This window comes from Myxine glutinosa, chromosome 12, assembly GCF_964187855.1.
Source record: "Myxine glutinosa chromosome 12, kmMyxGlut1.1, whole genome shotgun sequence".
Classification (NCBI taxonomy): domain Eukaryota; kingdom Metazoa; phylum Chordata; class Myxini; order Myxiniformes; family Myxinidae; genus Myxine; species Myxine glutinosa.
This window is the reverse complement of record NC_136272.1, coordinates 14,899,237-14,924,630: the sequence shown is the minus strand read 5'-3', so window position 1 is coordinate 14,924,630 and position 25,394 is coordinate 14,899,237. Positions and strand designations below refer to the sequence as shown.

Sequence of the window (25,394 nt, the reverse complement as noted above, 5' to 3'; positions counted from 1 at the left end):
TATAGATGACACATTATAGATGACGTCACATTGTGGGAAGGAATCTCCTGACGTCCTGAAAAGTGACTCTAATTCGGTTTTCTTAAATCCACCACCAAGCACTAATTTGTTCTTCAAAGAAAGCGAAACAAACTGCCTTATCTAAGTGCAGACTCGTCAATTTTTTGAACCGTGTCTATTTCACCAAAGTTTGTGGTAAGGACTTTCCAGTAAGGCCTTTTTCCTCCCGAAGAAAAACAAAAAATCAAATTGCATTTCCATTTCATATCGTCATTGGAACTTGTCATTGCATCATCCGATCCTCGATGAGGTCACGCGAAACTAACGACTGCTATTCCAGAATGTGCATAATATTGAATGTGTCATTCCAGAATGTTCCGGAATGTGTCATTGAGGAGTGAGGGGATATTGAGGGGCACTGCATCTTCAAGCACTCCGTTCTTCAGGTGAGGACGTAGAGCGAACTGTTCCAACCGAATTTTAGGTTGCAGACGATGAGGCACTCGTGGATATTTTTCAAAAAGAATAGGCCATTGCGTGCTGGTACCCTGGTCAAGTTCCCTTCCTGGGTTTGGCTGTATAATTAGTGTTATGCTGTGGGTATAGCACGGGCATTGTGGGTAAAATGGCCATTTTAAACACATCCTCGAGATCAAAAGAATAACTGGAAGGATACATTTCGTGAAAGTACCGGCCTCTGCTATCATTCAATTAAAAAGAGAAAAGTAACAAATATGTAATTTCACGCCAACGATACCATATTAAACTAGAGTCATAAAATAAGGACTTGGTGTGCACCCTGCGCAGTCTTGATAAGGACTTGGTGTGAGTTGGTACGACTTGGTTTTCAGTGAGCTGATATGAAAATCCTGTTCAAATTTCAAGTCAATCGGATGAAAATTGACAATGTTAGAAACGGTGGCCTATGTTGACCTTTTGGCCTACGTTGACCTCAAATATAGTAGTTGGTTGAATTCAGCGACCTGACATGCAAATCCTGTTCAAATTTCAAATCAATCGAATGAAAATTGAGGATTTCAGAAATTTGGCCTTTGTTGACCTCAAAAATAATTGGTAGTTGAATTAAATGACCAAAATGTGCAAATCCTGTTCAAATTTCAAGTCAATTGTATATAAATTGACAATGTTAGAAACGACGGCCTATGTTGACCTTTTGGCCTATGTTGACCTCAAATATAGTGTTTGGTTGAATTAAATGACCAAATGTGCAAATCCACTTCAAATTTCAAGTCAATGGAAAGAAAATTAGGAATTTTAGAAATATGGCCTATGTTGACCTTTTGGCCTATGTTGACCTCAAAAATAGTTGGTGGTTGAATTCAATGACCAAATGTGCAAATCCACTTCAAATTTCAAGTCAATGGAATGAAAATTAGGAATTTTAGAAATACGGCATATGTTGACCTTTTGGCCTATGTTGACCTAAAAAATAGTTGGTGGTTGAATTCAATGACCAAATGTGCAAATCCACTTCAAATTTCAAGTCAATGGAATGAAAATTCAGAATTTTAGAAATATGGCCTATGTTGACCTTTTGGCCCATGTTGACCTTTTGGCCCATGTTGACCTCAAAAATAGTTGGTGGTTGAATTCAATGACCAAATGTGCAAATCCACTTCAAATTTCAAGTCAATGGAATGAAAATTAGGAATTTTAGAAATATGGCCTATGTTGACCTTTTGGCCCATGTTGACCTCAAAAATAGTTGGTGGTTGAATTCAATGACCAAATGTGCAAATCCACTTCAAATTTCAAGTCAATGGAATGAAAATTAGGAATTTTAGAAATATGGCCTATGTTGACCTTTTGGCCCATGTTGACCTCAAAAATAGTTGGTGGTTGAATTCAATGACCAAATGTGCAAATCCACTTCAAATTTCAAGTCAATGGAATGAAAATTAGGAATTTTAGAAATATGGCCTATGTTTACCTTTTGGCCCATGTTGACCTCAAAAATAGTTGGTGGTTGAATTCAATGACCAAATGTGCAAATCCACTTCAAATTTCAAGTCAATGGAATGAAAATTCGGAATATAATAAATATGGCCTATGTTGACCTTTTGGCCTATGTCGACCTCAACAATAGTTGGTCGTTGAATTCAGTGACCTGATATGAAAATCCTCTTCAGATTTCAGGTCAATAGGATGAAAATTGAGGATTTTAGAAATTCGGCCTATGTTGACCTCAAGAGGATGACCGCAATATCAAATGGTCAAAAGTTTCACTTTCGTCCACTGAACAGTTTTCAATGTACGCACTTAACAAAATGCAGTAAGGTACGACATAGGTACGTATATGCTACCAATCCCTCAACCCCGCTTTTAGTTTCAGAAGCACAGGGCAATGACGTCATTGCAAGGTTTCCCTAAATTCTGTCCCAGGCTTTGGGTGTGTATATTTTGGGGGAATCCATGAAGTAGACATTCTTCCACACCAGACATTACCAAATCACAACACGAGTTCGTCAATTACAAAAAATACTCAAAGGAAGGAATACAGAAGCCCTCCCTCCACAGCCCCTCTCCGACTCCCTCAAAGCATTTAAATCATTCCAAGAATGAATCATGTGTCACATGTTATAGTTCGGGATTACGTAGCCAGCTTTCAACTGGAAGGATGCATGAGTCATCAGGTTGGCTTTACCAGATTTTTACAAACACAGCAAAACAAGATAGTAGGTAGGCTACACTCATTTGTAAATAAACAGGTAAGTTAGAAGGTATCAAGGTGTGTCCATACTCTTAAGGTGCTCACGAACCATGAACGTGCAATTCTTGGCCAAAAACAAAATGTGTAAAAGGGTCGCAGCAATCATGGGAACTGGACCCTTGCAAAAGACACCAAAGGGTCTTCAAAGTGGACCAGCAAATGCTTACAGACCCAGATTCAAGTCCCTCCAAAGGACGCTCATTGAGGTAACCAACACCCGCTTCCTTCCGCAGCACCTGTCAACCCGTCGGATCACGTAGTCGGTTGTGGAATCGAAACCAGACGAGATGGCTTAAAGGTAAGTGCGCTACCTGTCTGGCTGATTGCCTCCAAAGTACCGAGGCGACATTTTTTGAATCTGGTCTGCGCAATTGAATCCAGACGACCACTCAAGGTGCAATCCCCACCCGACATCCTAAAAAAAAAAAGGAGATACAAAGAGTCAAAACATGAAGCCATCACCCATGACACACACACGTCGAAAGCGAATCTTTCAAACAACAATTAACGGAATAACTTTCACTCTGCCAAAGGGGGTTTGGAAAAAGACGAGACATGATGAAGCAATCGGGGAATGCCAAATGAGATTCTCTCACTCCCGCCGCACAATGAAATCGTTCCATTTACAAACATATTTGATGGAATAAATGACTTCCCTTTTATCAAGGGGGAAAAAACCCCACTGAAAATGTGGGTTATAAAAGCCCTGCCAACTTGGAGACGGCATAAGAACCCCGAGCAGCAAATTGGCAGAGAAAAACTTTTAGGTGAAAACTCGAACACGATGCCTCATCCAGCAAGTGAGTCTTCTTGGGTTATCTTTGCCAAAGTGGGGCGATCCCTTTTGAATTGGACCACCGGCAAGGGCATTGGCTGGGCATTGCTGGACTGCTGGAATAGCTGGGCTATGCTGGAATAGCTCGGCTATGCTGGAATAGCTGGAATAGCAGGAATAGTTGGACTATGCAGGAATTGTTGGACTATGCTGGAATAGCTGGGCTACGCTGGAATAGCTGGGCTATGCTGGAATAGCTGGACTATGCAGGAATAGCTGGACTATGCAGGAATAGCTGGGCTACGCTGGAATAGCTGGACTATGCTGGAATAGCTGGGCTATGCAGGAATAGCTGGACTATGCTGGAATAGCTGGGCTATGCTGGAATAGCTGGACTATGCTGGAATAGCTGGACTATGCTGGAATAGCTGGACTATGCTGGAATAGCTGGACTATGCTGGAATAGCTGGACTATGCTGGAATAGCTGGACTATGCTGGAATAGCTGGACTATGCTGGAATAGCTGGACTATGCTGGAATAGCTGGACTATGCTGGAATAGCTGGGCTATGCTGGAATAGCTGGACTATGCTGGAATAGCTGGACTATGCTGGAATAGCTGGACTATGCTGGAATAGCTGGACTATGCTGGAATAGCTGGACTATGCTGGAATAGCTGGACTATGCTGGAATAGCTGGGCTATGCTGGAATAGCTGGGCTATGCAGGAATAGCTGGACTATGCAGGAATAGCTGGGCTATGCTGGAATAGCTGGACTATGCTGGAATAGCTGGACTATGCTGGAATAGCTGGACTATGCTGGAATAGCTGGGCTATGCTGGAATAGCTGGACTATGCAGGAATAGCTGGACTATGCTGGAATAGCTGGACTATGCTGGAATAGCTGGACTATGCTGGAATAGCTGGACTATGCTGGAATAGCTGGACTATGCAGGAATTGTTGGACTATGCAGGAATTGTTGGACTATGCTGGAATAGCTGGGCTACGCTGGAATAGCTGGACTATGCTGGAATAGCTGGACTATGCAGGAATAGCTGGACTATGCTGGAATAGCTGGACTATGCAGGAATAGCTGGACTATGCTGGAATAGCTGGAATAGCTGGAATAGCTGGGCTATGCTGGAATAGCTGGGCTATGCTGGAATAGCTGGACTATGCTGGAATAGCTGGACTATGCTGGAATAGCTGGAATAGCTGGAATAGCTGGGCTATGCAGGAATAGCTGGGCTACGCTGGAATAGCTGGACTATGCTGGAATAGCTGGGCTATGCAGGAATAGCTGGACTATGCTGGAATAGCTGAAAATAGCTGGAATAGCTGGGCTATGCTGGAATAGCTGGGCTATGCTGGAATAGCTGGACTATGCTGGAATAGCTGGAATAGCTGGAATAGCTGGACTATGCAGGAATTGTTGGACTATGCTGGAATAGCTGGGCTACGCTGGAATAGCTGGACTATGCAGGAATAGCTGGGCTATGCAGGAATAGCTGGGCTATGCAGGAATAGCTGGGCTATGCTGGAATAGCTGGGCTATGCAGGAATAGCTGGGCTACGCTGGAATAGCTGGACTATGCTGGAATAGCTGGGCTATGCAGGAATAGCTGGACTATGCTGGAATAGCTGGGCTATGCTGGAATAGCTGGACTATGCTGGAATAGCTGGACTATGCAGGAATAGGTGGACTATGCAGGAATAGCTGGACTATGCAGGAATAGCTGGGCTATGCAGGAATAGCTGGGCTACGCTGGAATAGCTGGACTATGCTGGAATAGCTGGGCTATGCTGGAATAGCTGGACTATGCTGGAATAGCTGGACTATGCTGGAATAGCTGGAATAGCTGGAATAGCTGGAATAGCTGGAATAGCTGGGCTATGCTGGAATAGCTGGAATAGCTAGGCTATGCTGGAATAGCTGGAATAGCTGGGCTATGCTGGAATAGCTGGAATAGCTGGGCTATGCAGGAATAGCTGGAATAGCTGGAATAGCTGGGCTATGCTGGAATAACTGGGCTATGCTGGAATAGCTGGAATAGCTGGGCTATGCTGGAATAGCTGGTATAGCTGGGCTATGCTGGAATAGCTGGTATAGCTGGGCTATGCAGGAAAAGCTGGAATAGCTGGAATAGCTGGGCTATGCTGGAATAGCTGGTATAGCTGGGCTATGCTGGAATAGCTGGTATAGCTGGGCTATGCTGGAATAGCTGGTATAACTGGGCTATGCTGGAATAGCTGGTATAGCTGGGCTATGCTGGAATAGCTGGTATAGCTGGGCTATGCTGGAATAGCTGGTATAGCTGGGCTATGCTGGAATAGCTGGAATAGCTGGGCTATGCTGGAATAGCTGGTATAGCTGGGCTATGCTGGAATAGCTGGTATAGCTGGGCTATGCTGGAATAGCTGGTATAGCTGGGCTATGCTGGAATAGCTGGTATAGCTGGGCTATGCTGGAATAGCTGGTATAGCTGGGCTATGCTGGAATAGCTGGAATAGCTGGGCTATGCAGGAAAAGCTGGAATAGCTGGAATAGCTGGGCTATGCTGGAATAACTGGGCTATGCTGGAATAGCTGGAATAGCTGGGCTATGCTGGAATAGCTGGTATAGCTGGGCTATGCTGGAATAGCTGGAATAGCTGGGCTATGCTGGATTATCTGGGCTATGCTGGAATGGCTGGGCTTTGCTGGATTATCTGCGCTATGCTGGAATAGCTAGGCTATGCTGGAATAGCTGGAATAGCTGGAATAGCTGGGCTATGCAGGAATTGTTGGACTATGCTGGAATAGCTGGAATATGCTGGATTATCTGCGCTATGCTGGAATAGCTGGGCTATGCTGGAATAGCTGGAATAGCTGGGCTATGCAGGAATAGCTGGGCTATGCTGGAATAGCTGGGCTATGCAGGAATAGCTGGGCTATGCTGGAATAGCTGGGCTATGCTGGGCTATGCAGGAATAGCTGGGCTATGCAGGAATTGTTGGACTATGCTGGAATAGCTGGGCTATGCTGGAATAGCTGGGCTATGCTGGAATAGCTGGGCTATGCAGGAATTGCTGGACTATGCTGGAATAGCTGGGCTATGCTGGAATAGCTGGTCTATGCTGGAATAGCTGGGCTATGCTGGAATAGCTGGGCTATGCAGGAATTGCTGGACTATGCTGGAATAGCTGGGCTATGCTGGAATAGCTGGGCTATGCTGGAATAGCTGGGCTATGCTGGAATAGCTGGGCTATGCAGGAATTGCTGGACTATGCTGGAATAGCTGGGCTATGCTGGAATAGCTGGTCTATGCTGGAATAGCTGGGCTATGCTGGAATAGCTGGGCTATGCAGGAATTGCTGGACTATGCTGGAATAGCTGGGCTATGCTGGAATTGCTGGACTATGCTGGAATAGCTGGGCTATGCTGGAATAGCTGGTCTATGCTGGAATAGCTGGACTATGCTGGAATAGCTGGGCTGTGCAGGAATTGCTGGACTATGCTGGAATAGCTGGGCTATGCTGGAATAGCTGGGCTATGCTGGAATAGCTGGGCTATGCAGGAATTGCTGGACTATGCTGGAATAGCTGGGCTATGCTGGAATAGCTGGTCTATGCTGGAAAAGCTGGGCTATGCAGGAATTGCTGGACTATGCTGGAATAGCTGGGCTATGCAGGAATAGCTGGACTATGCTGGCATAGCTGGACTATGCTGGAATAGCTGGGCTATGCTGGAATAGCTGGACTATGCAGGAATAGCTGGACTATGCAGGAATAGCTGGGCTATGCAGGAATAGCTGAACTACGCAGGAATTGTTCGACTATGCTGGAATAGCTGGGCTACGCTGGAATAGCTGGACTATGCTGGAATAGCTGGGCTATGCAGGAATTGCTGGACTATGCTGGAATAGCTGGGCTTACCAGGAATTGCTGAACTATGCTGGAATAGCTGGGCTATGCAGGAATAGCTGGGCTATGCAGGAATAGCTGGGCTATGCAGGAATTGCTGGACTATGCTGGAATAGCTGGGCTATGCTGGAATAGCTGGGCTATGCAGGAATTTCTGAACTATGCTGGAATAGCTGGACTATGCTGGAATAGCTGGGCTATGCAGGAATTGCTGAACTATGCTGGAATAGCTGGAATAGCTGGACTATGCTGGGCTATGCAGGAATTGCTGGACTATGCTGGAATAGCTGGGCTATGCAGGAATAGCTGGGCTATGCTGGAATAGCTGGGCTATGCAGGAATAGCTGGGCTATGCAGGAATAGCTGGGCTATGCTGGAATAGCTGGGCTATGCTGGGCTATGCAGGAATAGCTGGGCTATGCAGGAATTGTTGGACTATGCTGGAATAGCTGGGCTATGCTGGAATAGCTGGGCTATGCAGGAATTGCTGGACTATGCTGGAATAGCTGGGCTATGCTGGAATAGCTGGACTATGCTGGAAAAGCTGGGCTATGCAGGAATTGCTGGACTATGCTGGAATAGCTGGGCTATGCAGGAATAGCTGGACTATGCTGGCATAGCTGGACTATGCTGGAATAGCTGGGCTATGCTGGAATAGCTGGACTATGCAGGAATAGCTGGACTATGCAGGAATAGCTGGGCTATGCAGGAATAGCTGAACTACGCAGGAATTGTTCGACTATGCTGGAATAGCTGGGCTACGCTGGAATAGCTGGACTATGCTGGAATAGCTGGGCTATGCAGGAATAGCTGGACTATGCAGGAATAGCTGGACTACGCTGGAATAGCTGGGCTATGCAGGAATAGCTGGACTATGCTGGAATATGCAGGAATAGCTGGACTATGCAGGAATAGCTGGACTATGCAGGAATAGGTGGACTATGCAGGAATAGCTGGACTATGCTGGAATAGCTGGACTATGCAGAAATAGCTGGAATATGCAGGAATAGCTGGCCTATGCAGGAATAGCTGGACTATGCAGGAATAGCTGGGCTATGCAGGATTGGCTGGAATATGCAGGAATAGCTGGGCTATGCTGGACTATGCAGGAATAGCTGGACTATGCAGGAATAGCTGGACTATGCAGGAATAGCTGGACTATGCAGGAATAGGTGGACTATGCAGGAATAGCTGGACTATGCAGGAATAGCTGGACTATGCAGGAATAGCTGGACTATGCTGGAATAGCTGGACTATGCTGGAATAGCTGGACTATGCAGAAATAGCTGGGATATGCAGGAATAGCTGGACTATGCAGGAATAGCTGGACTATGCAGGAATAGGTGGACTATGCAGGAATAGCTGGACTATGCAGGAATAGCTGGACTATGCTGGAATAGCTGGACTATGCAGGAATAGCTGGACTATGCAGGAATAGCTGGACTATGCAGGAATAGCTGGACTATGCAGGAATAGCTGGACTATGCAGGAATAGGTGGACTATGCAGGAATAGCTGGACTATGCTGGAATAGCTGGGCTATGCTGGAATAGCTGGACTATGGAGGAACAGGTGGACTCTGCAGGAATAGCTGGGATATGCAGGAATAGCTGGAATATGCAGGAATAGCTGGACGATGCAGGAATAGCTGGACTATGCAGGAATAGCTGGACTATGCTGGAATAGCTGGACAATGCAGGAATAGCTGGAATATGCAGGAATAGTGGACTATGCAGGAATAGCTGGACTATGCAGGAATAGCTGGGCTCTGCTGGAATAGCTGGAATATGCAGGAATAGCTGGGCTCTGCTGGAATAACTGGGATATGCAGGAATAGCTGGACTATGCAGAAATAGATCGGATATGCAGGAATAGCTGGACTATGCAGGAATAGCTGGAATATGCAGGAATAGCTGGACTATGCAGGAATAGCTGGGCTATGCTGGAATAGCTGGGCTATGCTGGAATAGCTGGAATAGCTGGGCTATGCTGGAACAGCTGGAATAGCTGGAATAGCTGGAATATGCAGGAATAGCTGGAATAGCTGGACTATGCAGGAATAGCTGGAATATGCAGGAATAGCTGGAATATGCAGGAATAGCTCGACTATGCAGGAATAGCTGGAATATGCAGGAATAGCTGGAATATGCAGGAATAGCTGGAGTATGCTGGAATAGCTGGAATATGCAGGAATAGCTGGACTATGCAGGAATAGCTGGAATATGCAGGAATAGCTGGACTATGCTGGAATAGCTGGACTATGCTGGACTATGCTGGAATAGCTGGGCTATGCTGGAATAGCTGGGCTATGCTGGACTATGCTGGAATAGCTGGACTATGCTGGACTATGCTGGAATAGCTGGACTATGCTGGACTATGCTGGAATAGCTGGGCTATGCTGGAATAGCTGGGCTCTGCAGGAATAGCTGGGCTATGCTGGAATAGCTGGGTTCTGCAGGAATAGCTGGGCTATGCTGGAATAGCTGGGCTATGCTGGAATAGCTGGGCTATGCTGGAATAGCTGGAATATGCAGGAATAGCTGGACTATGCTGGAATAGCTGGGCTATGCTGGAATAGCTGGACTATGCAGAAATAGCTGGAATATGCAGGAATTGCTGGACTATGCTGGAATAGCTGGGCTATGCTGGAATAGCTGGAATATGCAGGAATAGCTGGAATATGCAGAAATAGCTGGACTGTGCTGGAATAGCTGGACTGTGCTGGAATAGCTGGGCTATGCTGGAATAGCTGGGCGATGCTGGAATAGCTGGGCTATGCTGGAATAGCTGGAATATGCAGGAATAGCTGGAATATGCAGGAATAGCTGGACTATGCTGGAATAGCTGGGCTATGCTGGAATAGCTGCGCTATGCAGGAATAGCTGGGCTATGCTGGAATAGCTGGAATAGCTGGGCTATGCTGGAATAGCTGGGCTATGCTGGAATAGCTGGGCTATGCTGGAATAGCTGGACTATGCAGGAATAGCTGGGCTATGCTGGAATAGCTGGGCTATGCTGGAATAGCTGGACTATGCAGGAATAGCTGGGCTATGCTGGAATAGCTGGGCTATGCTGGAATAGCTGGGCTATGCAGGAATAGCTGGAATATGCAGGAATAGCTGGAATATGCAGGAATAGCTGGACTATGCTGGAATAGCTGGGCGATGCTGGAATAGCTGGGCTATGCAGGAATAGCTGGGCTATGCAGGAATAGCTGGGCTATGCAGGAATAGCTGGGCTATGCTGGAATAGCTGGGCTATGCTGGAATAGCTGGGCTATGCAGGAATAGCTGGAATATGCAGGAATAGCTGGAATATGCTGGAATAGCTGGGCGATGCTGGAATAGCTGGGCTATGCAGGAATAGCTGGAATATGCAGGAATAGCTGGAATATGCAGGAATAGCTGGACTATGCTGGAATAGCTGGGCTATGCTGGAATAGCTGGGCGATGCTGGAATAGCTGGAATATGCTGGAATAGCTGGACTATGCTGGAATAGCTGGGCGATGCTGGAATAGCTGGAATATGCAGGAATAGCTGGAATATGCTGGAATAGCTGGGCGATGCTGGAATAGCTGGGCTATGCAGGAATAGCTGGAATATGCAGGAATAGCTGGAATATGCAGGAATAGCTGGACTATGCAGGAATAGCTGGACTATGCTGGAATAGCTGGGCGATGCTGGAATAGCTGGAATATGCTGGAATAGCTGGACTATGCTGGAATAGCTGGGCTATGCAGGAATAGCTGGAATATGCAGGAATAGCTGGAATATGCAGGAATAGCTGGACTATGCTGGAATAGCTGGGCGACGGTGGAATAGCTGGGCTATGCAGGAATAGCTGGGCTATGCAGGAATAGCTGGGCTATGCTGGAATAGCTGGGCTATGCTGGAATAGCTGGGCTATGCAGGAATAGCTGGGCTATGCTGGAATAGCTGGGCTATGCTGGAATAGCTGGGATATGCTGGAATAGCTGGGCTATGCTGGAATAGCTGGGCTATGCTGGAATAGCTGGGCTATGCAGGAATAGCTGGAATATGCAGGAATAGCTGGGCTATGCTGGAATAGCTGGGCTATGCAGGAATAGCTGGGCTATGCTGGAATAGCTGGGCTATGCTGGAATAGCTGGGCTATGCTGGAATAGCTGGGCTATGCTGGAATAGCTGGGCTATGCAGGAATAGCTGGGCTATGCAGGAATAGCTGGGCTATGCTGGAATAGCTGGGCTATGCAGGAATAGCTGGGCTATGCTGGAATAGCTGGGCTATGCTGGAATAGCTGGGCTATGCTGGAATAGCTGGGCTATGCTGGAATAGCTGGGCTATGCAGGAATAGCTGGAATATGCAGGAATAGCTGGAATATGCAGGAATAGCTGGACTGTGCTGGAATAGCTGGGCTATGCTGGAATAGCTGGGCTATGCAGGAATAGCTGGAATATGCTGGAATAGCTGGACTATGCTGGAATAGCTGGGCTATGCAGGAATAGCTGGAATATGCAGGAATAGCTGGAATATTCAGGAATAGCTGGACTATGCTGGAATAGCTGGGCGACGCTGGAATAGCTGGAATATGCAGGAATAGCTGGAATATGCAGGAATAGCTGGAATATGCAGGAATAGCTGGACTATGCTGGAATAGCTGGGCTATGCAGGAATAGCTGGAATATGCAGGAATAGCTGGAATATGCAGGAATAGCTGGAATATGCAGGAATAGCTGGACTATGCTGGAATAGCTGGGCTATGCTGGAATAGCTGGGCTATGCAGGAATAGCTGGGCTATACAGGAATAGCTGGGCTATGCTGGAATAGCTGGGCTATGCAGGAATAGCTGGGCTATGCAAGAATAGCTGGGCTATGCTGGAATAGCTGGGCTATGCTGGAATAGCTGGGCTATGCAGGAATAGCTGGGCTATGCTGGAATAGCTGGGCTATGCTGGAATAGCTGGGCTATGCTGGAATAGCTGGGCTATGCTGGAATAGCTGGGCTATGCTGGAATAGCTGGGCTATGCAGGAATAGCTGGGCTATGCAGGAATAGCTGGGCTATGCAGGAATAGCTGGGCTATGCAGGAATAGCTGGGCTATGCTGGAATAGCTGGGCTATGCTGGAATAGCTGGGCTATGCTGGAATAGCTGGGCTATGCTGGAATAGCTGGGCTATGCTGGAATAGCTGGGCTATGCAGGAATAGCTGGGCTATGCTGGAATAGCTGGGCTATGCTGGAATAGCTGGGCTATGCTGGAATAGCTGGGCTATGCTGGAATAGCTGGGCTATGCTGGAATAGCTGGGCTATGCTGGAATAGCTGGAATATGCAGGAATAGCTGGAATATGCAGGAATAGCTGGACTATGCTGGAATAGCTGCACTATGCTGGAATAGCTGGACTATGCTGGAATAGCTGGGCGATGCTGGAATAGCTGGACAATGCTGGAATAGCTGGGCGATGCTGGAATAGCTGGACTATGCTGGAATAGCTGGACTATGCTGGAATAGCTGGACTATGCTGGAATAGCTGGGCGATGCTGGAATAGCTGGACTATGCTGGAATAGCTGGGCAATGCTGGAATAGCTGGACAATGCTGGAATAGCTGGGCGATGCTGGAATAGCTGGACTATGCTGGAATAGCTGGACTATGCTGGAATAGCTGGGCGATGCTGGAATAGCTGGGCGATGTTGGAATAGCTGGACTATGCTGGAATAGCTGGGCGATGCTGGAATAGCTGGACTATGCTGGAATAGCTGGACTATGCTGGAATAGCTGGGCGATGCTGGAATAGCTGGGCTATGCTGGAATAGCTGGGCTATGCAGGAATAGCTGGACTATGCTGGAATAGCTGGACTATGCTGGAATAGCTGGGCGATGCTGGAATAGCTGGGCGATGCTGGAATAGCTGGACTATGCTGGAATAGCTGGACTATGCTGGAATAGCTGGACTATGCTGGAATAGCTGGGTGATGCTGGAATAGCTGGACTATGCTGGAATAGCTGGACTATGCTGGAATAGCTGGGCGATGCTGGAATAGCTGGACTATGCTGGAATAGCTGGAATATGCAGGAATAGCTGGACTATGCTGGAATAGCTGGACTATGCTGGAATAGCTGGGCGATGCTGGAATAGCTGGACTATGCTGGAATAGCTGGGCGATGCTGGAATAGCTGGACTATGCTGGAATAGCTGGACTATGCTGGAATAGCCTGGCTATATCGGAGGTGGTGGTTGGAGGTTGAGAGGAGGACAAGGGACGGAAATGGACGGTTGCGTGATGGGATTCGGCGGATTGGCCAAACAAGATGCGGTGTCGCATTCAGCTGACATTGGGATATGTGGCGTGCTGCCCACCCCCCCCCCCCCAATCGGGTGGTTCCTCCTCCATTAAGCGTCCCATTGGTATAAGCAGAATTAATTTGGTTCAAACGAGTTGTTGTCGTTTTCAGATTTGGAATATTTCATAGGCCGAGGCTGTGTCGCCGTGTGAGGCAGAGGAGATGAAAGGATCATCCAGGAGGGATCTCGGGTTTCTCCCCATCGAAGGTGTGCCGTTCTGACGATGTTTTCTTTTCCCACACCACGACTACCCCTCTCTCCGTTCCAGGCACAGTAATCTGCTCACTCGCCGTTGTGCTCGTCCTGCTCCTGGCGACCACCGTGGCTCGACCCCAATCTAGATACCAGGTGCTCATGGCGGCACCCCACGGGCAACCTCGAGGGGTCTCCAGGCTGCATTTGTCAAAAGCGCTGTTCTCGGGGTACAAACTGGCAGAGACTGCTCGCTTGGCTGCCACCAGGTTGCTCCGAGACTACGTGAGTTTACCTGTCAGTCTGACTGCGTATGGTGACACTTGCCTACGGTGTGATAACATATTATACCTGGCCTGTACTGTGCTGTGCTGTGATCGATAAGAATATTGAAGTGGACCCTCGAGGCCTTCAAGGGTGAAATTTGGCTCTTTGAGATTGACGTGCTTGAGGAAATGTATAAAATTAGTAAAAGTGAAATAGTGTCCATTTTCATTACTTAGTCTTTATTGAAAACACATATTATTTAATAAGAAGCATCTAGATACCAGCTTTTTGAAAACAAGTTAGGGCTGTTATGTGTAGGCACTAATAACCAAAGTATAAATATAATAGTTAAATAAAAATGTTTTTTGTTTTTTTACAAACTTCTGTTTGAATGGAACTTGGGAACTCAGCCACAGCTTGGAAGACATGTAACGCAAGATGGCGTAGAGTTTCATAATGCTTTAGGATTGAACTACTTTTTCTCAGCTGACGCATATCATCCTAAAGTTCTGTTGGTTTTGTTTTTAAAACATTAAATTTCTTTATCTAATATGTAAAGATTTTTCTAACCACTGACTGACTGACATTAATGGTCGGTACCTTCCGGGTGTCGTATAAAGGTGAAATTTGGCATGCCGACCGATATCGAAGCCGGTACACCGGGGAAAAAAAATCACAGAACCGTTGGAAAGCGTCCGCAAATGAAAATGTCCGTTACAAAAACCCATAAATGCATACGTTAAAAAAATTAAAAACTCAATCAATATCTATCATTTGAAAATTTTAATGTCCAAACTGTGAAATAAAGATGCCAATAATGTCCATAAATGAAAAAAAAGAAAAAGCGTCCATACATTAAAATTTACATTAAAAAAAACCATAAAGGCATCCATAAAGAATAAACCTCAATCAATATCTAACATTTGAAAATTGTAATTTCTGTAAGTGTAAACTGTGAAATAAAGATGCCAATAATGTCCGTAAATGAAAAAAAAGAAAAAGCGTCCATACATTAAAATTTACATTAAAAAAAACCGTAAAGGCATCCATAAAGAATAAACCTCAATCAATATCTAGCATTTGAAAATTGTAATTTCTGTAAGTGTAAACTGTGAAATAAAGATGCCAATAATGTCCATAAATGAAAAAAAGAAAAAGCGTCCATACATGAAAATTTACATTTAAACAAACCATAAAGGCATCCATAAAGAATAAACCTCAATCAATATCTAACATTTGAAAATTGTAATTTCTGTAAGTGTAAACTGTGAAATAAAGATGCCAATAATGTCCGTAAATGAAAAAAAAGAAAAAGCGTCCATACATTAAAATTTACATTAAAAAAAACCGTAAAGGCATCCATAAAGAATAAACCTCAATCAATATCTAGCATTTGAAAATTGTAATTTCTGTAAGTGTAAACTGTGAAATAAAGATGCCAATACTGTCCATAAATGAAAAAAAGGCAAAGGCCTCCATACATGAAAATTTACATTTAAACAAACCATAAAGGCATCCATAAAGAATAAACCTCAATCAATATCTAGCATTTGAAAATTGTAATTTCTGTAAGTGTAAACTGTGAAATAAAGATGCCAATAATGTCCATAAATGAAAAAAAAGAAAAAGCGTCCATACATTAAAATTTACATTAAAAAAAACCGTAAAGGCATCCATAAAGAATAAACCTCAATCAATATCTAACATTTGAAAATTGTAATTTCTGTAAGTGTAAACTGTGAAATAAAGATGCCAATAATGTCCATAAATGAAAAAAAAGAAAAAGCGTCCATACATTAAAATTTACATTAAAAAAAAACCATAAAGGCATCCATAAAGAATAAACCTCAATCAATATCTAGCATTTGAAAATTGTAATTTCTGTAAGTGTAAACTGTGAAATAAAGATGCCAATACTGTCCATAAATGAAAAAAAGAAAAAGCGTCCATACATGAAAATTTACATTTAAACAAACCATAAAGGCATCCATAAAGAATAAACCTCAATCAATATCTAACATTTGAAAATTGTAATTTCTGTAAGTGTAAACTGTGAAATAAAGATGCCAATAATGTCCGTAAATGAAAAAAAAGAAAAAGCGTCCATACATTAAAATTTACATTTAAAAAAACCATAAAGGCATCCATAAAGAATAAACCTCAATCAATATCTAGCATTTGAAAATTGTAATTTCTGTAAGTGTAAACTGTGAAATAAAGATGCCAATAATGTCCGTAAATGAAAAAAAAGAAAAAGCGTCCATACATTAAAATTTACATTAAAAAAAATCGTAAAGGCATCCATAAAGAATAAACCTCAATCAATATCTAGCATTTGAAAATTGTAATTTCTGTAAGTGTAAACTGTGAAATAAAGATGCCAATACTGTCCATAAATGAAAAAAAGAAAAAGCGTCCATACATGAAAATTTACATTTAAACAAACCATAAAGGCATCCATAAAGAATAAACCTCAATCAATATCTAACATTTGAAAATTGTAATTTCTGTAAGTGTAAACTGGGCATCCTCCGTCGTGCGAAGTCCTTCCTCGGCACACCTGAGCTCCTCACCACATACAAGGCTTTCATCCGCAGCTCAATGGAATACTGTTCTCCCCTATGGGCCGGTGCTCCTGCCTCACACCTAGCTCGGCTTCACGCTGTTGAAACCAAAGCTTTCAGAATTATTGGAATCTCCCGCGATGAAGCTATCTCTGAGGGCCTTTCACTCACTCACCGCAGGCAGGTAGGTGGTCTTTCTGTCTTCTACCGACTCCTCTCCGGCCTTGCACCCCCAGCTCTCTCTGTGCTCTGTCCCCCAAATATTCCTACAGGTCGCACAAGATCTGCCAGCAACCCTCTGATGGTTAAACTGCCGAAATCTCGGCTCTCCGCTCACCTTCACTCTTTCATTCCTCTTTTCTCCCGCCTCTGGAACAAACTCCCTCACTCCCTTCAATCCCACTCCTCCCTCCAGGTCTTTAAAACAGCTGTTCACCACCATCTCTTATCTTCCCCCATCCAAAACCTTGATCTTTTCTACCCCCGCTAATTCACCCCAGATCCACCTTGTTTGAAATTCCAACTTCTTTCCTGGAAGTCCTGGCAGTGTCCATATATTTTATACCTCTCCCACTGCCCCCTTCCCACGCCCCCCCCCCAAAGCCCTCGCCCTCTCTCAGATCTCTCGATGTCTCCATGTCTCTCGGTCCCTGCTCTCAAATGTTGTGTTTGTGTCCTTCCCCCTCTCTCCCCATCTTGTCTACCGCTCCCTATGTTATATGTTTTATGTGTCGGTTTGTCTTTCTGTGTGATTAATGTTCGCTCTTTCACGAGCCTCGATATTGTATACAAAAAAAAAAAAAAAAAAAAAAAAAAAAAAAAAAAAAAATCTTATCAGCAGGTCAGTGATGCTTGCATATAATCATAATCACAAAGCTTCTATTTATTATGCACCTATGTACGAAGCACGGTTTGTTGTTGCTTACACAATATGTAAGCATACCCCACTAGTTTTCACCCCTCAGCCCAAATTGGGCTAAGGGGTATTGTCGTCATGGGCGTCGTCCGGGCGTCCGTCAACTTTTGGTTTCCGTCAATTTCAAGGAGAACGGCTTGTCCGATTAAATCCATGTTTGCAGTGTGTGTTGGGGTTGAGTAGAGGAAGGTTCCTTTCGAAAATGGGCGCGCTGCGATTTTCAATATGGCCGCCACGGCAGCCATCTTGAAATTGGTTTCTGTCAATTTCGAGCAGAACGGCTTGTCCGATTAAATCCATGTTTGCAGTGTGTGTTGGGGTTGAGTCGAGGAAGGTGCCTTTCGAAAATGGGCGCGCTGCGATTTTCAATATGGCCGCCACGGTGGCCATCTTGAAATTGGTTTCCGTCAATTTCGAGCAGAACGGCTTGTCCGATTAAATTCATTTTTGCAGTGTGTATTGGGGTTGGGTAGAGGAAGGCTCCTTTCGAAAATGGGCGCGCTGCCATTTTCAATATGGCCGCCAAGGTAGCCATCTTGAAATTGGTTTCCGTCAATTTCGATCAGAACGGCTTGTCCGATTAAATCCATGTTTGCAGTGTGTGCTGGGGTTGAGTAGAGGAAGGTGCCTTTCGAAAATGGGCGCGCTGCGATTTTCAATATGGCCGCCACGGTGGCCATCTTGAAATTGGTTTCCGTCAATTTCGAGCAGAACGGCTTGTCCGATTAAATTCTTTTTTGCAGTGTGTTTTGGGGTTGGGTAGAGGAAGGTTCCTTTCGAAAATGGGCGCGCTGCGATTTTCAATATGGCCGCCATGGTGGCTATCTTGAAATTGGTTTCCATCAATTTCGTGCAGAACGGCTTGTCCGATTAAATCCATGTGGGGGCCTACCACTTTTACATCACCGACAGGTCGGTGGTCTCTATCATCCACTACCTCTTCTCTGGTCTTGCACCCTCTGCTCTTTCCATGTTTTGTCCCCCCACTTCCTCAGCTTTCTGCAGAGCACACATCACCTGCTTATGATGAAACCACCTAAATGGATCACTGCTCACCTCCTTTAATTCATCAATTCTTCTTTTTTTGCTACACCTGTGGAATAAACTCCCACATTTATCTTCAATCTCATCCCACCATCCAGGTCTTCAAGACAGCTTTTCACCATCATCGCAGATCATCCCCCAATCTAAAACCATGATCTTTTCCACTCCCGTTAACTGCCCCCACCCCACCCCAAGCTGATCTTCTCCCAAATGTCCAGTTTTTCCTTCTTGAGAGTTTGCTTCCATATGCATGTTGTCCACCCCATGCCCCTCATTTGTCTAAGCCTCTCTCTATTTTGCCCTTCTACCCTGCTGCTGGTGTTTCCCCCTCTCTGTTGCATCCTTATCCATTCAGTGTTCTCGCTCTCCCATGAGCCTCGACCAAAGAAACGTGTAGAAAAGTTTTTGCTGTTGTCAAATTGTATTCAACCTGCGTCGACAAGACCACGCAATCTTACAAGGAATCTTAATCTTACCAGGAAATCTTACCAGGATACTTAATCTTACCAGGAAATCTTACCAGGAATCTTAATCTTACCAGGAAATCTTACCAGGATACTTAATCTTACCAGGAAATCTTACCAGGAATCTTAATCTTACCAGGAAATCTTACCAGGAATCTTAATCTTACCAGGAAATCTTACCAGGAATCTTAATCTTACCAGGAAATCTTACCAGGAATCTTAATCTTACCAGGAAATCTTACCAGGAATCTTAATCTTACCAGGAAATCTTACCAGGAATCTTAATCTTATCAGGATACTTAATCTTACCAGTAAATCTTACCAGGAATCTTAATCTTACCAGGAAATCTTACCAGGAATCTTAATCTTACCAGGAAATCTTACCAGTAAATCTTACCAGGAATCTTACCAGTAAATCTTACCAGGAATCTTAATCTTACCAGGAAATCTTACCAGTAAATCTTACCAGGAATCTTAATCTTACCAGGAAATCTTACCAGTAAATCTTACCAGGAAATCTTACCAGGAAATCTTACCAGGAATCTTAATCTTACCAGTAAATCTTACCAGGAATCTTAATCTTACCAGGAAATCTTACCAGTAAATCTTACCAGGAATCTTAATCTTACCAGGAAATCTTACCAGGAATCTTAATCTTACCAGAATACTTAATCTTACCAGTAAATCTTACCAGGAATCTTAATCTTATCAGGATACTTAATCTTACCAGTAAATCTTACCAGGAATCTTAATCTTATCAGGATACTTAATCTTACCAGTAAATCTTACCAGGAATCTTAATCTTATCAGGATACTTAATCTTACCAGTAAATCTTACCAGAATACTTAATCTTACCAGGAAATCTTAATCTTACCAGGAAATCTTACCAGGAATCTTAATCTTACCAGGAAATCTTAACAGGAATCTTAATCTTCCCAGGAAATCTTACCAGAATACTTAATCTTACGAGGAAATCTTAACAGGAATCTTACCAGGAATCTTAATCTTCCCAGGAAATCTTACCAGGAAATCTTACCAGGAATCTTAATCTTACCAGGAAATCTTACCAGGAATCTTAATCTTACCAGGAAATCTTACCAGGAAATCTATCCCTTACACCGACAAGACTTGATGTGACAAGTTAACCACCAGGGGAAATGAGGTGCAGCTGAAGTTTCAAGCATTCGCTCTTCGTCAGAGCGAAACAGCAAATCAAAGGTGCTCATTTGCACTGACAAAGGGCTACCGCTCAAAATGCGCCAGACCCACCACATTTCCTATGGCTGTCAAGCATCTCCTATCAACCTTTCGTCGAGAAAACCATAACAATCAATCTTGTGTCGATCAAGCCAGTTGCTCTAAATATTATCTTACTATAATTCACCAAATGTCTGTCTGTCCGTCCGTCTGTTCCCAGGTACCACAAAAACGGCTGAACCGATCGCAACGAAATTTTGGGTGGGTAATCCTGGGACCACCTGGAGTAAAATAGGCTAGATTATATTGTTTTTCAAATTTTTCCAATTTTCCAGTTTTTCCAAACACGATGGATTAATATTTACCGATTATGAACAGTGATGTGGCTTTTATTGAAATTCTACAAATACTGTTTAGATTTTGATGATTTGTGTGTGATATGATTTAACGGATGTTTATATAAATCGTTTAAAATAAAAAAAAAGCCTTCAATTTCTGATATTTTGCCTTTTCATTTGGGCCTCCCAATTGAAGCCCCGCCCATAGGGCGGGTACCGTTGCTAGTCAATATAATATAGTTATTGTGTTGGAACAAACGCTCATCTATTTAGTCATGAAATCAGGTGAAAGTGAACTCAACTATCCACAGCTTGCACACGTAAAATGGAATGTGATGGTGAAAAACTGTTTGACAACTTCCTCAATACCATGGAAACTGGGATTTGGGGGAATTTAGAAATTTCCTGCCGTCACACAGCGAGTTGTCTTATGCAACAATGACCCTTTCAGTAAGGAAACCCTGTGCAGTTTTGCATTACCTGTTTATTTCGGGGTGGAATAACTTGTATTGAATGCAAAACTGACCACGTGCAGAGTGTATTAACTTTACATGTCAGATAATGAGGTTGATTCACAAAAATTTTGAACAAATTCAGTTATAAGCTACAACTTGATGAAGTGTTCCATGGGTGGTGCACGGTCCAGATCATGTACCGTGCGTGCTCCATACAGAACGTCTGTGCTGCGGAAACAGTTTCTATGGCTAGGATTAGAATCCCGGATGGGTTGCCACTCCGACACAGGAACAAATTCAGGGTAGAAATTTGTTCAGGGTGCTGGTGATAGCTCACCTACTCTTCATCAAGGACAACGGGGATCTCTAATGACCACCAACTAATGTCGGCAGACAGGACGCCAAGTATTAACATCTATAAGTACATGATATTCATAGAATACTTACCCTGCGCAGTCTTGAGAAGGACTTGGTGCAGGCCAACTCTTCTGTTTTTTAAGGGTTAAAAAATAAAATAAAATTCATACTGATCAGATCAAGCGTTGGACTTGTCGAATTATGACGTCATAATGGAGGCACCTATGACATCACCATCAACATATCTTATTCCCCATGGGGTGTACTTCACAATGAGCCATGTTTAAATTTTTCCATTAAGTGTTTTGGGAGATATAGAGGTGTAACTTTTTTCCAAGATGGCGTCCATACCACGTGACCGATGACATCATAATTATCAGCAAAAAAAATCTACAGGCAGAGTCGCTCCTACGGTAAAACTTCACGTCAATCGGACCAACGGTTGCCGAGAAAATGAATTTGTAAAATGCAGACACGGCACACGTACGGCACACGGACGCACCCGATTGCTCAACCCCGCTTTTCGCTTCGCGAGCACAGGGTAATAAGGTTGACGCACACATTGATGAATCACCTACACGTGAAACACCGGGATGACAGTTTATAACCCAGGCTAGACCGTGTACCTCCAGGCCAACCTGCCAGTTTGATGCACGGTGCATATTGCTGCATTCATGGAGAGCCCCGAGAAGTGCTTTGAAGGGTGTAATGTGTGTGTGTCTACGTAAAAGGCCCACAGCCATAATGCTATTTCCCTCCAAATCTTTAAATGTGCAGAAAATGAAGATGCTGGCTGGTGCAGAGATTGGAGAACATCACCCAAACCCTAATACGCCCATGCCTGAATGCTCCAACAAGCCATCTACCCCAGATGCATTCTGGGTTTGTTGCTTTTGCACATTTCATACTTTGTTTTTATCTACTGTATATCTCATCTATACGAATTATTTATCATATAACTGCATCAACCTTTTTGTAGTCTCCAATAAGGAAATGTTTTTTTGTCTGGGATCAGAGGTTAATTTTATCATGATGTTAAGGGACAGGTTAGCTCAGAGAAGATAGCTCAGAGGTAGAGTCGAATGCTTGGAACAGTCTTATCTGGGTTTACATCCCAGTTTACATCCCAACAATAATCCATCACCCTGGGACTGCACAGACACGGTGTTACATCAACCAGTAGCTACACCGCCTTGCCCGTCAGCATTCGCCGGTGTATGGTAAAGATCCACAGTGTCTTCCTCTAGAGTAGGTCATTGCGTGCCAGCACCCTGGGCGACTTCCAAAATCCCTGCCTTAACCTACAACTATTATCCAAGGAAATTGTCCACCTTCCCCCGAATAGTTCTCCTTATTTCATCCCTCCCCCTCCCCCCACTCACCCCTCTCATCATCATCATCTCCAACTCTTCCAGACCTCCATCTCTCCCCCTACCCCTCCCTGCCACCCCTACCCTACTACCCCTTCCACAACCCCCTCCCACATTTCCCCTCTCATCATCATCATCTCCAACTCTTCCAGACCTCCATCTATCCCCCTACCCCTCCCTGCCACCCCTACCCTACTACCCCTTCCACAACCCCCTCCCACATTTCCCCTCTCATCATCATCATCTCCAACTCTTCCAGACCTCCATTTCTCCCCGTACCCCTCCCTGCCACACCTACCATACCACCCCTTCCACAACCCCCTCCCACATTTCCCCTCTCATCATCATCATCTCCAACTCTTCCAGACCTCCATCTATCCCCCTACCCCTCCCTGCCACCCCTACCATACCACCCCTTCCACAACCCCCTCCCACATTTCCCCTCTCATCATCATCATCTCCAACTCTTCCAGACCTCCATCTCTCCCCCTACCCCTCCCTGCCACCCCTACCATACCACCCCTTCCACAACCCCCTCCCACATTTCCCCTCTCTTCATCATCATCTCCAACTCTTCCAGACCTCCATCTCTCCCCCTACCCCTCCCTGCCACCCCTACCATACCACCCCTTCCACAACCCCCTCCCACATTTCCCCTCTCTTCTCTGTAATTTCAGAACATTCGAGAAAGGAGGAAAATTATTTGCATGAGGTCTCAACTATATTATATTGGGAGATTATGGCAATAGCTTCTGAATTCTTCTTCGATCGTATGCAGCACAAGGCGGTGGGGTAGCATCATTGTCTGATGGTGTGACTGTGCCACCGATTTGATGCCCTCTGCCGGTCAGACCTGCAAATTGTAATTTGTTCATGGTGCCGGTGATAGCTCACCTCCTCTTTGTGAAGCACATCGTAGCATATTTAACATCCACCAACGAAAGCTGGCAGATTGGACAGCCGGCTTAACGTCAATCCAGGGGGCGGCACACACATTGTGAATCTCCCAGCCTGTGAAACAACAGGATGACAGTTTCTAGTTTGGTCGGGATTCAAACCCAGGCTAGACAGCTTAGAGGAATAATATTTGAAAGGTCAAGCAGGGAATCTCATGGGGCCATTGTTGTTGCAAAAAGAACACGGAATTAGAAATTATCAGCAAAAAAATTATTCCTTGAATCAGAAAGAATTAGAAAGAATTTTAAAAAGAAAGAGAAAGAATTTTCTCAAGAATTAGAAAAGTACAGGTTATTCCTCGTCAGACCAACTTTAGTCACACACATGTTTTTTTCAAGTTGGCTTTGTTAATTATAACTTGTTCAATTGTTCAAAGCACGTTTCTGTTTAACGACTGCGATTTGGAATGATTGTTCACAAACAGAAGTACGTCAAGGAATCTTGTCTTCCAAGCATTCTCCGAACATTGCGGTTCCACAAGGAAAAACTGCAACACCTCAGTAACACCGAAGAGGAGTTTGGCAATCAGCTGTCTGATCTCCTCTCCCACGTCGAAGACCTGATCAACGTCCTGTCTGCAGAGGTATTTTGAGGGTCTATCCAACGGACACTTAAACATGTCAATCAAACGTCTTCAGATCAATAGAGAGACAAAGTAATTTGAAAATACTTGTAGTTTGAAACTTTGATGGTCTCTCTAAATTTACTTACCCATTGCTCACCTTCTCAACATTGAAAGCCGATGACCAATCACAAATCACCCCTCCTCTTCTACAGATCCACAGCGGCGTGGAACAGATGCAGGTGCCCGAAGAACAAGTACCTTTCCCGACAAGAGCAGGTGATCCAGGAAGCTGGGAGAACCTGGTGCGTGAACACAACCTTTTGTCGAGCTTCGCTCATGAAGCCGAGAATATCGCTCGCATCCTGCGCACTCTACGCCCTCGATAACACGACCCCGTTGAAGATGTGCGTTCACACAGCACTTGGGCCTGCCGGTACACCTGGTCATGTGACCTGGTCGTAATGCATAATCACACAATTTCTCTCTTGAAGAATATTTATTTTTTTAAATAGAAACCGTTTATTTCTAATTCCTATTTATTATTTATTTTATACAGATGATGAATAATATATTTTATGGTGAAGCACTTATATTACAATAAAAGTATTTTGGTTTTCACATATGTGTCTTATTCATTCATTCATTCATTCATTCATATTCATCGCAAGATAAGCCTGGTGTTGGCCAACATTCAAGTTCGGTGGCTTAAGATGTTCGGGTCTTGTGCTTGGCAAAATGAGTACCAGCTTGTTGGGAAGATGCGGCACTGCATCAGTGGCACAGGCACGCTGCCACCATTGATGCAACCAGCAGCCGCAGACTGCATACGAAATAATAACAATCCGAAGATTTGAAGGTAGTAAACTCAGGTTGGCTTGTTTGATGTTGCCAATTCCAGAACATTGCTCATGACGCTCGTTAATCCCTGGTTTCAATCCCAGGTGGTGTTATTTTATCCGAGGTCTACTGAGG

General features: G+C 44.5%; 1 protein-coding gene across 2 annotated transcripts in view; it reads left to right on the top strand.

The window, feature by feature from the left end:
* LOC144888490 (uncharacterized) overlaps positions 1-25,040 on the top strand; it is a 110,217-nt gene extending 85,177 nt beyond the window's left edge. For both annotated transcript variants that reach the window (XM_078766512.1, XM_078766511.1), the window contains 5 exons: positions 372-446; positions 14,004-14,212; positions 22,308-22,412; positions 24,282-24,440; positions 24,635-25,040. In XM_078766512.1, the coding sequence (XP_078622638.1) occupies positions 14,090-14,212; positions 22,308-22,412; positions 24,282-24,440; positions 24,635-24,808 (561 nt within the window). In that variant the 5' untranslated portion in view covers positions 372-446; positions 14,004-14,089 and the 3' untranslated portion in view covers positions 24,809-25,040. The remainder of the gene's footprint in view (positions 1-371; positions 447-14,003; positions 14,213-22,307; positions 22,413-24,281; positions 24,441-24,634) is intronic.
* The last annotated feature ends 354 nt before the right edge of the window (positions 25,041-25,394 follow it).